The 17,247-nt window shown below is 37.5% G+C and overlaps 4 protein-coding genes across 4 annotated transcripts; 2 read left to right on the top strand and 2 right to left on the bottom strand.

The window, feature by feature from the left end:
- Nucleotides 1-7,735: 7,735 nt before the first annotated feature.
- Nucleotides 7,736-9,868, top strand: LOC6645613 (UPF0489 protein C5orf22 homolog). Its single transcript, XM_002068112.4, has 3 exons — nucleotides 7,736-8,535; nucleotides 8,606-8,943; nucleotides 9,023-9,868. Exons 1-3 carry the CDS (start codon nucleotides 7,998-8,000, stop codon nucleotides 9,575-9,577), a joined length of 1,431 nt encoding a protein of 476 aa, XP_002068148.1. The 5' UTR covers nucleotides 7,736-7,997; the 3' UTR covers nucleotides 9,578-9,868.
- Nucleotides 9,869-10,979: 1,111 nt separating this feature from the next.
- Nucleotides 10,980-12,121, bottom strand: LOC6645612 (protein canopy 4). Its single transcript, XM_002068111.4, has one exon. The coding sequence runs from the start codon at nucleotides 12,051-12,053 to the stop codon at nucleotides 11,370-11,372; it is 684 nt and encodes a 227-aa protein (XP_002068147.3). The 5' UTR covers nucleotides 12,054-12,121; the 3' UTR covers nucleotides 10,980-11,369.
- Nucleotides 12,122-12,279: 158 nt separating this feature from the next.
- Nucleotides 12,280-13,286, top strand: LOC6645611. Its single transcript, XM_002068110.3, has 2 exons — nucleotides 12,280-12,400; nucleotides 12,463-13,286. The coding sequence occupies exons 1-2, from the start codon at nucleotides 12,353-12,355 to the stop codon at nucleotides 13,273-13,275; spliced, it is 861 nt and encodes a 286-aa protein (XP_002068146.1). The 5' UTR covers nucleotides 12,280-12,352; the 3' UTR covers nucleotides 13,276-13,286.
- Nucleotides 13,287-13,292: 6 nt separating this feature from the next.
- On the bottom strand, nucleotides 13,293-14,303 carry LOC6645610 (protein Gemin2). Its single transcript, XM_002068109.3, has one exon. The coding sequence runs from the start codon at nucleotides 14,193-14,195 to the stop codon at nucleotides 13,389-13,391; it is 807 nt and encodes a 268-aa protein (XP_002068145.1). The 5' UTR covers nucleotides 14,196-14,303; the 3' UTR covers nucleotides 13,293-13,388.
- Nucleotides 14,304-17,247: the final 2,944 nt, after the last annotated feature.

Here is a 17,247-nt window from a genome sequence, read left to right as displayed (position 1 = left end):
ATCGTTCCGCTATACATATATCCCGAATTCACCGATTTTTAATATATACAATTGTTGTCCCACAACCTGATATATGTTTTTCTTGCTTGCATTACTTCGAAAGATTTGTTTCGTCCGATCTACGCAAAAAACACACCCGCTCACGTTGAAAACAAAAACAACAATAAAAAACAAAAAAAAAACCAAAATAACGGTGGTTCGCTACGAACTACATGGAACCACATCGAACTCGTAGCGAAAACACAAAGCCGACTAACTTATACTCTTCACATACTCATCAAAACTGATGTCATATATTTTTGTATGAGAAAGTAAAAGAATGAAATGTACCTCTGTATTTTGTGGGCAAGCATGAGACTAGATAAGAAGAGATTCGGTTAAAATAAAAGATGATTGAGAAATGTTTATCTTTATGGACCAATAGGGGATTCTTTTTGTAGAGCTTGAATTCGCCATGCATTTGGGAATCAGATTTACGCAAATTCTCAACGTGATTGTAGGTTAGGTGATAGGTAACCAGGTAACAACGAGAGAACGTAGGCCATAGCCGAATGATCTTGATTGGAGCTCAAATAGACTTCACTAAAGTCCCATTGAAGCCAAAGTGTTGTATTCTCTTAATGATTGCGGAGCATTTTTGCTTAAGGCTTCCACAAAACCACAAAGGCGCACATCAATGCCAAGTGCTCCGCCTGACTGGCTTAGTTAGTACTTCTCGGGTTGTTCGACATCATAAGACTCCGTTAAGAAGGCATCGGCGGAATGCCGACGAAATCATATTCGACCAACACAGCATTGAGATTGTTGTTCAGACAAATTCCTTGGACGCCAAATTCAACTCGTCAAATTCCTCTCTAACTAGAGAACTGTTCATTTTCAGGTCACAGAATCCATCGAATTGAATTCAAATGATTGATGTGACATAATAATATTGTATAATTGCAAACGACGTCATTTTGAAAAATTGAAACGCATTTTTTGCGATATCCTTACGTGATGGACAAAAACTACTTCAAATTACCAAAAGAAACTTAAAATAATTTGTTATGAAATAATAAGTAAAAAGTAAGTAAGGTGTCGAAATGCTTTAAAAAGTGAACCTCCTACGAATACCCTTCCGAACCACACCGAACTCCTTGCAGTCAAACATGCAACAAAAGAGTCGAACATCGAGCAATTTATGCTATTCGATGATGCCAACTCGTACCAATGATGCCGACACGAACATTCGCTTGCAGCAACATGGCGAATTCGCCCAAGCAAACTATTCGCCCGACCAAACTGAATATTCGCTTCAAGCCACACGAAACCTCAACGAACCACACGAAGCCTCAATGAACCACCTCGAGCCGAGCAGCGAACAAGTGAATCGACTCTCAAATATGTGTGTGTGTGTGTGTGTGTGAGCCCACTTGGAAATCTGCGCAACGTTTTCACCTATTGAATATATTTATTATTTATTTTGAATCTACAATTAAAACAAATAACTTTTGAAAAATATAAATTATTAAATTAAATGGACAATTCTTGGGGATTTTAATTAGGAAGTACCTAAAGAGGAACACATAACAAAGTTTGATAATGTCGCCATAATCAAGCTTATGTACCTACTATATATAAATTTAAAGTTAATATAATGAATGAATAAACAAACGTCATAAGAACCGCCTTGACAATTAACAACAACTTCATTTAAAACACTATTTATTTATAATTTAATATACAAATATTAAGATTCAAATAAGCATATTTCAGTTGGATTTAGTTTCAAATTCCAATTGGGTTATCTGCCCACCTGCCTTCTGGGGGTTCATTGATATCTTTGTGCATTGGTTGGAACATGATGTTGATTCATTGAATTTTAATACATACATACATACCATACATATATACTATGAATGCAAAAGTTGTGGGCGAGATATATATATATGTATGTATATATATATTTAAAATAAAGAAAATATTAAGGCGAGTGTGGAGAAATTATCAATGAAATTGCAAATTAAATTTAAACTTCGAATTGTCATCAGAGTATTTTGGTGTATTTGGATACAAGTTCTATGAAATGGTTAAATGTACAATAACCATGACCCTGATATTTTCTTCCCTAAGGCTATGTACACAATCTCACACATAGACAAGGAAAATTTCAAGGATATGCCGCGGTTGACAGCGCGCGTGCAAAAATTTCCCCACAAAACGAACAAAAAAAACAAGCAAAAACTTATTCAATATAAAGCGCATGCGTTGCGTAGAAGGACAGCACATGCTTTCCAAGTATATAAAGTAGTTACACACACACACACAGATACACACATATGTTTACATACCAATACACCAACACATACAAACATATATACACCCAAACACATTAGGGTGGGCCAAAAAACTTGACTTTGGAAATCTGAATTTAGAATTTTGGAAAATTTTTAAATAGTTTCAATTAATGTCATTATTTACAGGATAAAAGCATTTTATTGTTAAAATGTCACACCGTGCGTATACGTTATTATTATGAAGACTCACAAGTCCAGAATCGTGTAGTTGTTCGGATCTACCCTAATGCACATATTTGTATACATATTTATGGGGTATATACTTACCCCAAAAGAAGGCTGCAAAAGTGCGACTTTGGTCGTCGAAAATTTTCATGAATGAAAGTCCCACGCACAAGGCGAAAGACAGAAAGAAAGCACACAATAAAAACAAAAACACGCGAAAAAAAAGAACCCACGCATATTTTTAAGGCGGGGCCCACGGAGAGCGTAAAACCATGTAGGAGGAGGAGCAGGAGGAGGAGGAGGAGGAGGTGGAGGTGGAGGATGTGGACGAGAAGGAGGGCGAGTCGATGGGGATAATAGTTCTCCCTAGGACTTTGGCTTGCAAAAAAATACGCGTGGGATTTGTTGAAAATTAGGTAAGCACCTAGGTACAGAATGGAAATACAACAACAGCAACAATAACAACATATGAAAAGCCAAGCTGCAAGTTACAAAAATACAAAAGTCTCTGGCATATCCTTAGGGCTTGGCCTTGGAATTATAGCAAGGTCAGTCGACAATTTCTCAAAGTCGAGCAATTAAAAAGGAAACACCCATTTTTATAACCACCCAAATGAAACTCTAGATAGGAGCAGCAAGACTGAACCATATGAAGTGAATCATTCATTTAGCGTGCCTCTAGCCCCAGCCCCAGAGCCCTGAATCATTCCCATTTCCATTCCCATTCCCATTCCCATTCCGATTAACATTCGACTTTTGCACTTCACAATGAATAATATTGCGTGCGAATTTCTCGCACATCATGATTTCAATTCGCAATTTAACGATAGATTATGACGAAAGTTTCTTTATATGAATGAGATACGGCTGTCTTATCTGGCGAAATGATGACGTTCATTTTTAAGTGTTTTTTTTTTTTTTGTTTTCTGCTTCTACAAGTGAGGCAATTTATTCTATATAGACACATGCGAAGGTTAAATGAATGCTTGAACACTAATTTGGGATTGTGAATCAATCATGGATTTTATCATACGTTTATTGGTTATTGGGGCTATCTATTCACAATGACGTTCCAGCTGAAACTGCTCATCGGTTTCAATTTCATCATATTTCTTACATGGAAAATCATTTCGTAATGGTCATGACTTGTTTCTTAAGACGAAATTCCAAGTAAGAATTAAGTTTTAGTATTTTAATTAAAGGATATTGCCTTTTTAGATATTTCCCCTTTTTAGAAAACTTGATTTATTTCTCGAAAACAATTTCCTAACTTTCTATCTCACTCAGAAATCATTAATTGACTTTGACTTGATATTTTAACTTAGTATTTTATTTGAATTTAGTATTTTTCATGTATTGTCTATGCAATAGACCAGGAAGTGACAATTTGGCAATAAGAAATCAGAAAAAAACAAATCATTTGCAAAACTTTCTTTAGATCTTATGTTTTTCAAAAGATTTGCAGTTTTTAATAAGTCTTTGCAGTTCAAAATTCGATTTTTTAAAGTATTGTTATAGAGTTTCAAAGATATGATATGTTTTTTTTATGACCAGGCCTAATTTGATTATATTTTAACTTAAACATACCTATGCAATTGCGATTCTATCTACATTCTATTATTCTTCTCTTTAGAAGTTTTCTACGGGTTTTCATAAGATTTATATGGAAAAAAAAACGTTTATTCCGACAATTTGTTTTCTCTTTGATCTAAGTAAGATGCTGTTCGACAGTTCTGACACATTTCCAGCAAATGGAACAGTATGCCAAATTTTGTGGAAAACAGATGGACGAAATTTTGGTTTAAAATTGCATGACTAATTGCCTATGACTATATTATAAAGATTTCCAACTAAAAAAAGCTAAATAACAAAGTTTGTAATCATATTTAATTTCATATTAGCTAAATTTTTAGTTTTTTAGTTTTAAATATGTCATTTCACTGACCTAAAGTAACATTAAAGTTCTTAAGAACATGAAAATTGTTCAGACGAAAAATGATTATCAGTCGTTCTTGTGTAGTATTTCCGTTACGATTCGACAGCATTCCATAGCACGGGCCACAGAGCTATCAAAAAAAAAAAAAAAAAAAAAAAATAAACAAAAATATATACATACATATATTAAAATAAAAAATCTGATTCATTCGCATGCAAAGCGGATGTTGGTGGGCGCCTCTGGACTTTTTTTTTTGGACAGACGATTGACCAGCAGAAAGTGTTACTGATTCTTGTTGTGAGTGCTGGTGTAAAAAGTGTGTGTGCGTGTGTGTGTGCGTGAGTGAGTGTGTGCAGTGTGTATTCAAATGACGTCGACCAGATGCGAGATGTGTGTGTGGAACAATCATTCAGCTTCTTTTCGCCTCTGTTGTCTTGAACGCCCACGCGTTATAAACTTGCGATTGATATGAAACAAACTGAGACCTGACCAAATGACTGACTCGAATGACGTTGGTTTGCCTCTCGTGTGGAAGAGCCTCCAGACTGGCGTGTGACTCAGCTTACGGCTCCTTGGCCTAGGCAACGGACCGCTTCCCTAGTCCCTACCGAAAATAAGAAACGGTGGCAGTCAAGCCCAGATCCACGTGCTGTTGCTTGGAACACCTACGACGAAAAAAAACCCAACCAAGCGCACACACATACAGAGGGTATAGAAAAATCCTTTTGACGTCATTACAAGGGAAGGCCGATTGACAACTTACAAAGCACTTAAGCGATTTCAGTTTACAAACCAAAAGATAAAGAAAATCAAAGAGTTCAAAAGGGAAACTCTCACATGTTCGATGACAATTTTAAAGACATCGTTATATCATATTCATTAATAAAAGTTATTTTATTCTATCAACCACAGGATAATCTAATACAATTTGCAATACGTAGAATCAAAAAAATGGAGCTAAAGTAAGTTAGTTTCGACATGATAAGATTAGGCTTACGGGACGTATGGAAAAAATGTTGGATCAACTTTAAAATATAAAATATTGATTTAATTGTTATGAAATTCTGCAATTGTTGATACAATCAAATTTATATTCTTATGAAATGTAGTCTTTAGCTATAGCTTTCCGATTCCATAAACTATTTATAGGTATTATTAATCTGTCTGTATGAGCATCTAATTCTCGGCTACTACACAAGCTACAATAACCCAATTTGTTATATGTATATGAACTTACTTATTATGCACCCAGATCAAGTTAACGATTTTTGACACGCCGTTCGTTAATGGATTTTGAAAAAGGCAAATTTATTATAAAATCGAAATAAAAATACCCAAATGAGTTGAATATAAGTTGAAATGGCCATAGGAGGGAGCGAGATAGCCACTGTTTGTTATATGTGAAATAGTTAAATCGACTCTTTAAGATTTAATGAAAATGGATTCAATTAATTTATGTTTGTAAACTTTTTGAACTACTCTCGCTATAATATGCCTCCTTTTGCCTTTTTTGGGTGTTGACTCGGTGTAGCATGTATTTTTAAACTAGAGCATTGAGGCGCGGAAATTTACAGCCTCCACACATACACACACAAACAGACACACAGCCGGAGAGAACGAGATTGAGAGTAAGATGTGCCCCCCCTTTTCATATCCCACCCCTTTTTCCAGTGCTTATCATTTGCCTTCCTCCCATTTAATTGAGAAATGTCGGTTTCGTGGGGCTAACGAAGGTTAATGCGTCTGTATTTGACCTCTGGGGTCAAGCTGAAGGCAAATTAATTGCATGAATTGGGTGCTACTGCATCTTGGCAACCATTTCGGGATTGATGTAATTGAGAGGGAGAGAGAGAGACAAATTTGGAGCCAATTGCAGCCAATTGAATGACATTCAACTTCCGTTACTTGAAGCTAAACTCTGTCATTTTACGTTTATTTGCGAAACGAGTTGGCAACTCTGTTAATTATGTTGACCCAAGTAATTCGTGAATCAAAGATGTCTGTGTGGGTGTGTGTGTGTGTGTGTGTATTTGTATGTGCGGGGGCGTCTATATATACATAAGCAAAGATACTTATATATAACATTACATACATTCTGATAACACATTTTGCACGCCCACGTCAAGGCAGCGCAGCCAACTGCGCAGTCAGCGTTATTTTGAAAATCTCCCATTCACTACCAGCCACAGCAGCAGCAAACGTTGTCAGCACACACTCACACAAATACAACATTTTACGCATTCCAATCAGCCACATAGCATGTGGGCGTATACATACAGATACATTCCTACATTTATACATATATATACATATATATGTATGTATATATATATACCAAATACGGGGAAAAGTTATGAATGAAAAGCTGTTTCTGCTGTCGGCCAAGCTTAACAAGAATTTTGTTGTACACACTTGAATATTGTAAAAGTTCAGATTCACAGGGGAAAACAAAATGTCTGTACAAGTATATATACGAATGTATGTATGTATGTATTTATTTACGTACTTGCATATTTTAAGTGCATCATTCATTTGCGTTCATTGATTTTAAAGTAACAGTATCTGGCACATATTATTAAATAATTACAAAACAAATTCCTTTAGATTTGTTCGTTTTCTTTGCTAAGGAGTGAACACCTCATACTGATTAGCGCAAATTAATGTGCTTCTTGGAATTTCCTAAGCAAGATACTTGTATTTTATATTTGGACGAGTATCTGTGCCGAAATTCCGGGACGAAACTGCACATTTTCAGGAATCATGAATGATACATAGGGGAAACTTTAAGGAATCATTAATGAATCACTATTAAGTCATAAGCGAAACAGTCAATAATTCAATTATTATAAAACCAGTAAGGAATCATTGGAAAGTAATTTTTTACTCTATAGGGAATCGTTTAGGATACATTATTAAATCATTAAGAAATCTTTAAGCAATTAAGCAATATTGACCCCAGCCGGAATGATTTCCGACCAAAATGGTTACCATATGTAATACATATTATATTTATTTATAGACAATTTATCAAAGTAATAATGTCGTAGAGTGCTTGGCAGTTGCTTGTCGTCTTTAAATGCAGTATTTTACTGCATCCATTTATTTTCAACTTTCCTTTCAAATTTTCATTCATCAATTTCTACAAATTTTCAAATTTTAAACTTTCAGCTATTGGCGGGTAAAACTGTAGTCGATGAGTTATCGACAATCGTACGTGGCTTATCGGTAATACGTTATCGTTTGTTGGCGATATGTTATCGATTGACGACTGTATTTAGTGTTAGTGAACTCAAATTAGCGGCAGCAGACCTCTCCAGTGTTAAATACCGTAAGCTTGACGTCGAAAACAAAAGGAGAAAAAGATTAAGTTTTTTAAGTTTTTAAGCAATAAGAGAGTTAAACTTGCCAACTAATTTGCTGCCTTCTAACATCATTGTGTGTACCATCGCCTCAAGGCGCTTTAATCGGCTCGAGCTTAAATCACCGAATTTTACTCTATTTCTCTGGACAAAAAGAGACACAAAAAAAGTTCATTTGAGTTCAATCAACTTCAAGGCCAAATGGAGTCGGATACAACGGAAAAAGAAAGCCCTAAAACGATGGAGGGAAGTGAAAGTGCAGATGGCGGCGGAGAAGGAGCTGAAGCGGAAAAGTCAGGTGAGGCTGAGGTAGCGGCACCGCCAACAAAGAGAAAAAAATTGCTAGACGATGATGAGAAGAAGAATGCCGCCGACGGTAATGATGATGCTAAGGAGGAGGATGATGATGATGATGATGATGATAATGATAATGAGGAGAGTACTGATCCAGAGGATGAAGAAGAAGTGCCCCAATTGGTGCAAAGCACACAAAGCAGTCTGAGATCCTTTCAAAGGATACCCGTTTTCATAGTGGATTATCACAATGATGTGATGGAGTTTATATACCGATGTCTGGGCACACGACATTTGCCGCTGGAGAATAATCTATTGGTGCACTTTGATTCGCATCCCGATTTGGTAATAGCCAGAGATATACCGGCTAGTGCATCCTACGATAAGGACACTATGCTAAATGAGTTGAGCATAGAGAATTGGATTATGCCGATGCTATATGCTGGTAAGTGTATTCAATTCCAAAGTCTGTAGCTTTAATAACTCCGTTCTGTGCTTTTTATTCTTCTATTTAGGACACTTTAATCGTTTGGTATGGCTTAAGAATTCGTGGTGCCAGCAGATACCCACGGGCAAACATCAATTTCATATTGGCCACAAGGATGATCGCATTGGTGTGGACTGTCCATTGGATTACTTTATAGCCGATGGCAACTACTGCCACAGCGATGAGTTGCAAGAATCTCGTCAAATTGAACTACAAGTTCATGATGCCGACTCCCCGGACTTGAATCCATCTGTGTTTATGTCATCAAAGGATGACCTACGCTTCATTTTAGATATAGATTTAGATTTCTTTAGCACTTCGAATCCATTTCTTGAGATCTACAAAGATGCCGATTGCTATAATCAGGTTTGTAGATAAAAATTAACCAATTTGGTTCCTCTATTTAATAATTTTGCATTTGATTGTTCTCCTTTTTTTTGATCAGCTCAAGGAGATATTCCACTTTGATAGTGTGGAGTCCTTGAAAAAGGCCGGCATCACGGACTATTCGGCCACAGCGGCGAGGCGAAAGAAACAATTGGAGGCCCTCAAGCTAATTTTTTGGCATCTCGAGGAGAAGCGTAACTTTGAGGGCCTTGCCAAGCCCGACGAGACGGTCATAACGCCGCAAATCTATTCCAAAATTCTCAATTTGGCCGAGCAACTGCAATCCAAATATACGGATGATGAAATTGATTGGCTATTGATCTTCGATTCGGGTAGCACAACGGACAACAATGGCTTGCCTCATCACATAAGCACGGACAAGGAGCTTAAGGAATATTTTGCCAATTTCAAAACATTTCTGGAACGTCTGCCCTGTCCACCTGTAGCCATAACTATGGCCCATTCGGCCCAGGATGACTATTGTCCACAGGACCAGGTGGCCTATATTGAGGACCAGGTCCTGAAATTGTTACGCGAGGTCTTTGGTGATCGTCTTCATGAGAAGGCCATCTTACATTATATGGATGATCCGTGGGATGTGATGAAACTCTAAATGAGTCAAAAACAACAATTAAGTCTGCGAAAGCTCCCAAAATTTTCTTTCATGGTGATTTCCAATATACACATATACAATTTAGCGAGACAGAGCGAGAAAGAAAACCAATGGGAGAGAGAGAGAGAAAGCTAGAGACCGAAAGCGAGAGAGAGAGCAACATAAGCAAAATATTAAAATATGAAACTCATATAAAAATCACATTTATAATTTTTATCATCTCCAATTATACGATACGTATTATATGAACATATAAAACACAATTAAAAAATCATGATAAATTAAAATCAATTATCTATAACTGTATTAATTAGAAAAGGATTCTGATATTATTATATCCATGGATCCAAAGGGGCACATGAAAATAGTTGTATCCATTTTCCTTTTCCCTCAATCTGCTTGAAGCAAAACAAATTTTTCCTCCTCGAGCCGAATTGAAGCCTATTTTGTCTATTTTATTCATAGATGTCAAAATTTAGATTCGGAGAATTTCAAATTTGTTTGCCGGTTTATTCGTATTTGGATTTCTCAATATGTTTCAAGGGAATATTTTATATGTTTCACGTATGTTTAGTCCGACGTGGAGTTTTGAAACATTATATAGAATGAAGATTTGCTATTAATTGTGAAAAGATTATCCACTTAATAAAGGATCTTCCATGCGATCGATACAGAAAGAATTCATTTAGAAGAATTTGAAAATAGAATTTAAGGGGGGTTTCTACCTTGTTGGGCCGAAAAGGCGCTTTTAAGTAACAATTTTTTTTTGAGAAAAGTATAATAGTTCAAGGAATGAAATTTTCCACAGTTGTTGGGAAAACTTTATTCTATGTATAAAATTTTTTTTTCGGCGATCCGTGAAAAGGGGGAAGTGGGGGGAACTTTCCAAAGGCATCCCCATTCTGTCCTTATGGAAGTCCTACCGTTCGCAAACGAAGTGTGAACCCAAAAATTAAAATTTTTTCTTAATCTAGACATTTATCCGCAGCGCTGGTAGTGGAAAAAAAGGATAAAAAATGAAAAAGTTATGAGCTTTTTTTTTTTTTATTTTTTGCCTATTTTTCGTTACTAATTAATTTTTTAAGTTAACAATTTCCAATATTTTTGCGCCCTGTAGGACTTCCTTGAGCTCCAAAAATGTAGTTTTGAGAAAAACGCGTTTGAAAATTTGCCCTCCGGCACAGAGCGCTTGAGACCACTCAACTTAACGGCCGACAACTTTCGTAATTTTACAGATTTCAACTTGAAATTTTTACACAGTATTCTTAAAACATATACCTATCCAAAAAGGCAATAAAAAAACTCGAAATTTTTTATAACACAAGGTAGAAACCCCCCTTAAAGGAATAACATATTGAAATGCCAAAAACATGATCATTGAATGATGGATAAAAAATCTTTGTTGTTGTTTAAAACTTTGCTTTTTTATTTAATGCTCGAGATCATCTCATCTTACTTTCCAAAAATATTGTAACTGGGTCTTAAAGCTATTTATCTCTGGTGGAGCGAGTTTTTGCCTCCATCTAATCTACAACTATTTGGCTTAATTATTTATTAATTGTTGACCCCAATCGAGTAAAAATCAATAAGCCAACAAACTTTTGTTCAGTTGCGGTTTAGAATTCAGTCGATTTGGAAGGCTTTTCTTTCACTTCTCTTATATTAATACTCGTATATATTAAAAACAATATTTTCAGTAAGTTTTTTTCTACTTAAATTTAAGCAAACACTTTCGTAGGCTCTCTAAATATACATATAATCTAACTAATTTCACTTTGAATGACGCGGCGGCTTATAATTCTTCTTTGTCGCCTTTGGATTTTTGATTCTTGGTCTTTTTTGAGGCCAATGCTGGCAGTTTTTCTTGGAGACATTGTCGCTCCGCTTCGATCTTAAGCACATTGTCCTCGCATAAATGTTGCTGAAGGGATTTGTTCTCCTGCAGCTGGAAATACCAATCGCTAATGGTGTCCTCGTATTCCTCGAGCATATTCTCGCATTGGGTTTTCATTTGAGTCACCTCGACGGGAGGCTTATCCCATAGCTCGTACGGAATGCCCAAATCCACTTTAACTCCCTTGTCCACGAGACCGTGAAGGGTTTGGAATGTCTGTGACATGCCCTTGGCAAATCTGGTGCTATCGGAACGCTCCTTATGCAGATTATACGCCAAGACACGTTCGCACACATTCTCCAATGATTCCAGGAGACGGAGCTCACTCCGCCTGTACTCAGTGCGTTTCTTGGGACGCACATCGTCCACCGAATAGCCAATTTCGATCACATCATGCGATTTGCCGGTCTCACTGAGTCGGTCTTCCAGTTCGGCGGCCAAAATTTTGCAAGCTTCGCAACGATTGGCATAACGAACGCCCTGTTCCTCCTCGGCAGAGCCAGTGGCCAACACCTGGCAACTCTGCTGGTCCAAAAGGATCACCAGCAGCATCAGAATCACTATTTCCAAGTGGACGCGCATTTTCTTCCATATGTTTTAATGGGCGCAAAAAAAATACGCCAAACCTGACGTGGAAAATTAGTGACGCGCGATTAATTGAAAACGCTCATAAATGTTATCGATAGCGCGCCAATTCAAATGTTCAAATGCTGCCATGGGCAACGTGTCAAGAAACCAAAACAAATACCGGCCCCAAAAAAAATGAGCTCCCCAACTTCCCCCACTCCATTTATCTATCACTATGATAACCGGCTCCCCCAAGTCCCCACATTCCCTGGGTAGACACATAAGTAACTTTCACTTTAGAAGGCCGAAAGACAATGTCATATAAAAGATTCTATTTGCGTTTGGAACTCCAATTGCATGCGGTTGGTTGGACTTGATTTGCAAATTTTTCGCATATCTATCTTATTGGAGATTCTCGTTTTAGTTAACCTGCCCGGGAGTTTGGCTCTGTTCGCACGGCTACTTGGAGGCAACCATTAAGACATTGGGCTACTATTTTCGTACTGGTGCCATGGAGCCTCGTTTTCCGATGCTTTGCCATGATCAATTCACCATGGAGGGCTACTTTAAGGGTGTCAGTTCGATGGCGGATATGCAGGAACTCCTACGCTCTGAGAGACTGGAGATAACTCTATGGCAAAATGGACGTAGATTGGCCTATTTCGTTGGGTGTTTGTCGGATGTGATGCATCCAACGTTTCCGCGACTAACTTGCGAGCATAGCGCAAATGTTCAGCTACTGATGAAGGCGACACCAGCATTTCCTGGGATCTTGGCACCGAAAGTAGAGCTCTCCGCCCAGATGAGTAGTCAGAAAGGCACTTGTCCCTCCTGCAGCCCAATGCGGGAGAGAATTGAGATTGAGCGACTGGCACCCAATCGTCATGTGGAGAGCCAATGTTTGAGCCAATTGGAGTTGCCGGCAAGAAAGCAACAAACTGTCTGTCATGCCAAGAGATCAAATTGTTCCCTAGGATACAGTTACTCGCCGCTGAGGACGACACGGAAGAGTTGTAGCAACAGTCAGAGTGAGGCAGTAACTACTACCAGCAAGCGAAGGCTTTCGACTTGCTCCGCCAGCACACAATTGAGTAGTCTAAGTGGAATATCCTCCACGACCTGCTCCTCCTCCCCTTCAACGAACTGCACCCATGCATCATTCTCGTTGTGGGAGGCAGACGATCATCAAAGTAACTGTGACATATGCCAGGCTTATAGACGCATGTTTTTACATTAAAAGATGCTACCTCATGCTTATGCTTATGCTATTTATATATTCTGGGCTGTGGTAATGGAACGAAACACTTACATCTTACATTATAGAGATTAATTAATTGACCATTGATAAATTCAGTCCTTTGTTGTTTCTAGAAGATATGCCTTCAAATCAGTCTGGGCAAAGACGTGAACAATGAGAGTGATGATTAGGTTATAGGGAGCAGCGCGGTCCACTTGCTCGCCAGTCAATTGATTCCTCAACTGGATGCAGGAGCGTGCAATGCAGCGCAATGTACTGAAGACATACGGTTCCAGAGGAAGATGCAAGCACACCAATGTGCCATAAAGCCAATGGGCTAGCCACACATCACGCCGCAGATCAATGCTGCGGTTGCTGTTCCCATTCCCATTAGCCACATCTGCCTCCGATTGGGGCAGCCATGTGGCATACATTTCCAGCAAATGCTCCAAATCAGTTTGACTCAGGCGGAGCAATGTGCTTAGCAATGGCTGTTGCTGCTTGCAGAACTCTTGCCACTTCTCGGATTCAGTGGTCAATGGTGGCTCAACAGATTGGTCGTAGTTCTGGGCGGACAACTCACGGCGCAGTGTCAAAACGCGAGAGCGGGCCGCCTGAAAGCTGGCCACTTGGGCATCCTGCCACTCGGGTGTGGGCAGCAAAAGTCTGTGACCACACAACGGTAGATTCTCCAGCATTGGCAGTGAATGATTCGTGTGTTGATTACCATTTGCTGTCGTGGTTTTCACCTGACATTTCCTGGTGACCACAGCCGGGCAACGTTTCCTCTCGTACAGCATATGCGTTAGATACTCTTCGCCCGTCTCTGGCGGTTTTGTGGGATCGAAGCTGGCATCGGGTTCGCATATTTCCAGTGCCTGCAATTGAAACCTCTCCTCCTCCTTTTCCTTGTTCTGCATTTTCAATTAATTTTTCAGTTTTTCTTTGGAGTTATATTGAATTCCGAAATTCTTAAGCCAAATGCATGATGCTCCGCGGGACGCGGGAAAGAGAGTTACTTTTTACTCATTAACAACAAATTTACTCATTTTCGAGAGCAGCTCTACTCATATAAAGTGAGCCATCTCTAGTTGAGCATTACCACCTCTAGTTAAGCATTGCTCATGAGTTTTTTGCCCAGCAGCGCCGTCTGCAGCATATTTTTTGACCATGACTTTATTTTGAAACATAGATGGCTACATAAAACACGTTATGTTTTAAAATTAACTAAGTTCATTTGTTGATTTGATTTTAAAGTGGGTAACCGACTTTTATTTACTAATCCATATAGCAATCTGAGTTGATATCAGCACTGTCAATTGCATTGACATTGATTTTCAGAATAAATCTCAGAAATTAAAATTTAACAGGTATTAAAAGTACCCAAATTTAGGGTGAAACTTTTTTGAGTAACATTATTCTCGATAAATATGTGATTTTTCTGTATTGTTTGCAAAATTATCCATCCAGAAACTGAATTTTTTCTGAAATGGTTTTAGTTACAATGTTCTAATTAACGATCGGTCGATTTTCGGTCGAATAATTAAAAAATACGACTTGAATAAAAACAATTGTAGTCATTACGAAAATTAACCTTTTCAACGGAAACCGAAACTTGGTTTTTTTTAAAAATGAGAAATTTATTAAATTACTTTTTTTTTACTTTTCAGACATTGAAGGACGTTGAAATTTGTAATTTTTTATGGCAATCTTGTCTAAATTTATATTTTAGTCAGATGTTTATAACGCAAAGAAGAAGACGTATCTCATTATATAATATATATAATTTCTTGATCAGAGTGAGTACTCGAGTATTAACTTCAAGCCTTCAATTTTAAGCTACTTGGTGTTTAACCTTCTTATTGCCCAATTGAAATCAAAGTTGGCAATTCGTAGGATCGAACCACTATAACAATATGTTAATATTGTTATTGTGGATAAAAAATGCTTCAAGTCTAATGAAATACAAAAATATTTAAAAAATACAGCTCAATGAAGTAAATTAAGTTTTTAATTAATTTATTAAGAAAATTAATGACTTTAAAATTGCTTGCATGGGGTTATATAAGCTGCGTCGCTTCTTTAATATTAACTTAAAAAATAAAATTGAAATGGAAAAGAAAACAAAATACATAATCAGAAGTGGATCCAAGAAGTGGATATGGAGGAATGCTATTTTAGAAGTTTCATCCGCCCCTTCTCCCACAATTCTCTTGCATCAACGTTGCCTAATACATAGATACAGTGGTGGCAAAAAATTTCAGACATACATTTTTTGATCTTAAATTTTGCTTTTATACGATTTTTATATAATCTAAGTGAAAAGTTTTGATGTGTTCAATTGGTCATTCTATTGAGATGATGTACTGTACATTTTGTGGGCGTAGCTTCAACGGTTTTTTTTTTAATTGAATGTTGAAATTCGGACCCGGCAAAAAAAAATAGATACATTTTCAAAATTTGTAAAATTTATTGTACGTCTTTGGACCATAAGAAAGAGTTTTAGGTCTAGTAAGGCTGAGATAAACTTCCTACCACAAAGTTTTAATTTGTCCCCATTATTTTTTAAGTTTAACAGTTCAATCGCCCGTTAAATTCAAAAATCCACCTGCCCCAAATGATATGCTTTATATTTTTTGTTTAAATCGAAAAACAAATTAGGAGACTGGATAAATTAAGTTCTGTTCCTGGGCAAGTTTCTATTGTGCAAGACATATTTAAAGTATAATAACCAAGCAAATTATGATATCGCTTATGAAAAGAAAAACATTTTGCTTATTATGAAACTAAATAACGAGCAAGTTTCAAATTACCAACGCTAAATTCTATGAAGGATGAAACAGGTCTGTCAGTTTATGTTATTTTTAGCTTTGGTAAAGAAATTCGCGTTAATTTCAAGAAGAATACGCTTACTACACTGATTTTGCTATTATTATTATCTAATGATTATCCTGTAGTCTTCTTAAAATTAAATGGAAAAGATGGTTTTAGCGATTTGATGGCGTAAAATGTTCAACAGATTATACAAGCTATGGAAACGGCAATTTTATAATTAACATGAAAAGGACAAAAGACAAAGCGATCTTTCCCAAGTAGAGGACAAAGCTTATTACTGCTTCCGCTCCGGTTCCCAGTCCATTTTCAGCTACGTCTCCTGGTCACGGTCCGGTTGGGGCTTCTGTTCATCTTTTGTGTGTTTCTCTCTATCTCTTTTTCTCAAATTCTCTCCCAGCTGCGACCCATCCAAACAATAATAGGGCTATAAAAAAGGCATTTCATAATTGTCTTATGGAGGACTTTGGACTTTGGAATGGAAACCAGACTTGCTTTCTGTCTCCTTCCCTTCCCTTTTGCTGTCTTTGACTCAGGTGTGTCTTGTCCTGTCCAGGTCCTTTTGTCTGTGTGTGTGTGTGTGTGTGTGCCTCTCTACCGTGGCTCATAAAATAGCCCATAAGAAGACGAAAAAAAAGAAGAAAGAAGAAACGTTGAGCTCAATTAGCTGTCAAATGCAGACGAAAGGACGCTGGCCGGGGGTATGTGAGTGCTTGTGTGTGTGTGTATGAGTAAGGTGTGTGTGCTTGGACATGATTTGTTTTTCCTTGGCGTTGTTGTTGTTGGCCTGCTTTCATTGAATTTGCAAAATAGTTATGCAGCATTAAAAAAATGTTTATTAAATTTCATGTTGTCCGTAAGCAAAACGAATGAGAAATTTAAAATTCATTAAAAACAGAGCCAAAACACATTAGCCAAGGGCGAATAATGACAGAGATAGCTAGTGCCAGAGAGAGGAAGAGGGATAGAGAACGAGAAATTGAGAATGAGATAGAGCAAAAATGAGAAAGAGAGCAAGAGAGATGGAGACATATGCTGTTATCGAATTGAAAATGCAGACAGTTTTCCGTCCTGACTGCCTCTCTGTGTCTGTATGTGTGTGCATGGGATGGGAGGAGCGTGCTAGCGTGTGTATGTGTG

Source organism: Drosophila willistoni (assembly GCF_018902025.1).
Source record: "Drosophila willistoni isolate 14030-0811.24 chromosome XR unlocalized genomic scaffold, UCI_dwil_1.1 Seg143, whole genome shotgun sequence".
Lineage (NCBI taxonomy): Eukaryota > Metazoa > Arthropoda > Insecta > Diptera > Drosophilidae > Drosophila > Drosophila willistoni.
Note: the sequence above shows the minus strand (reverse complement) of the source record. Positions and strands in the feature narration are given on the sequence as shown.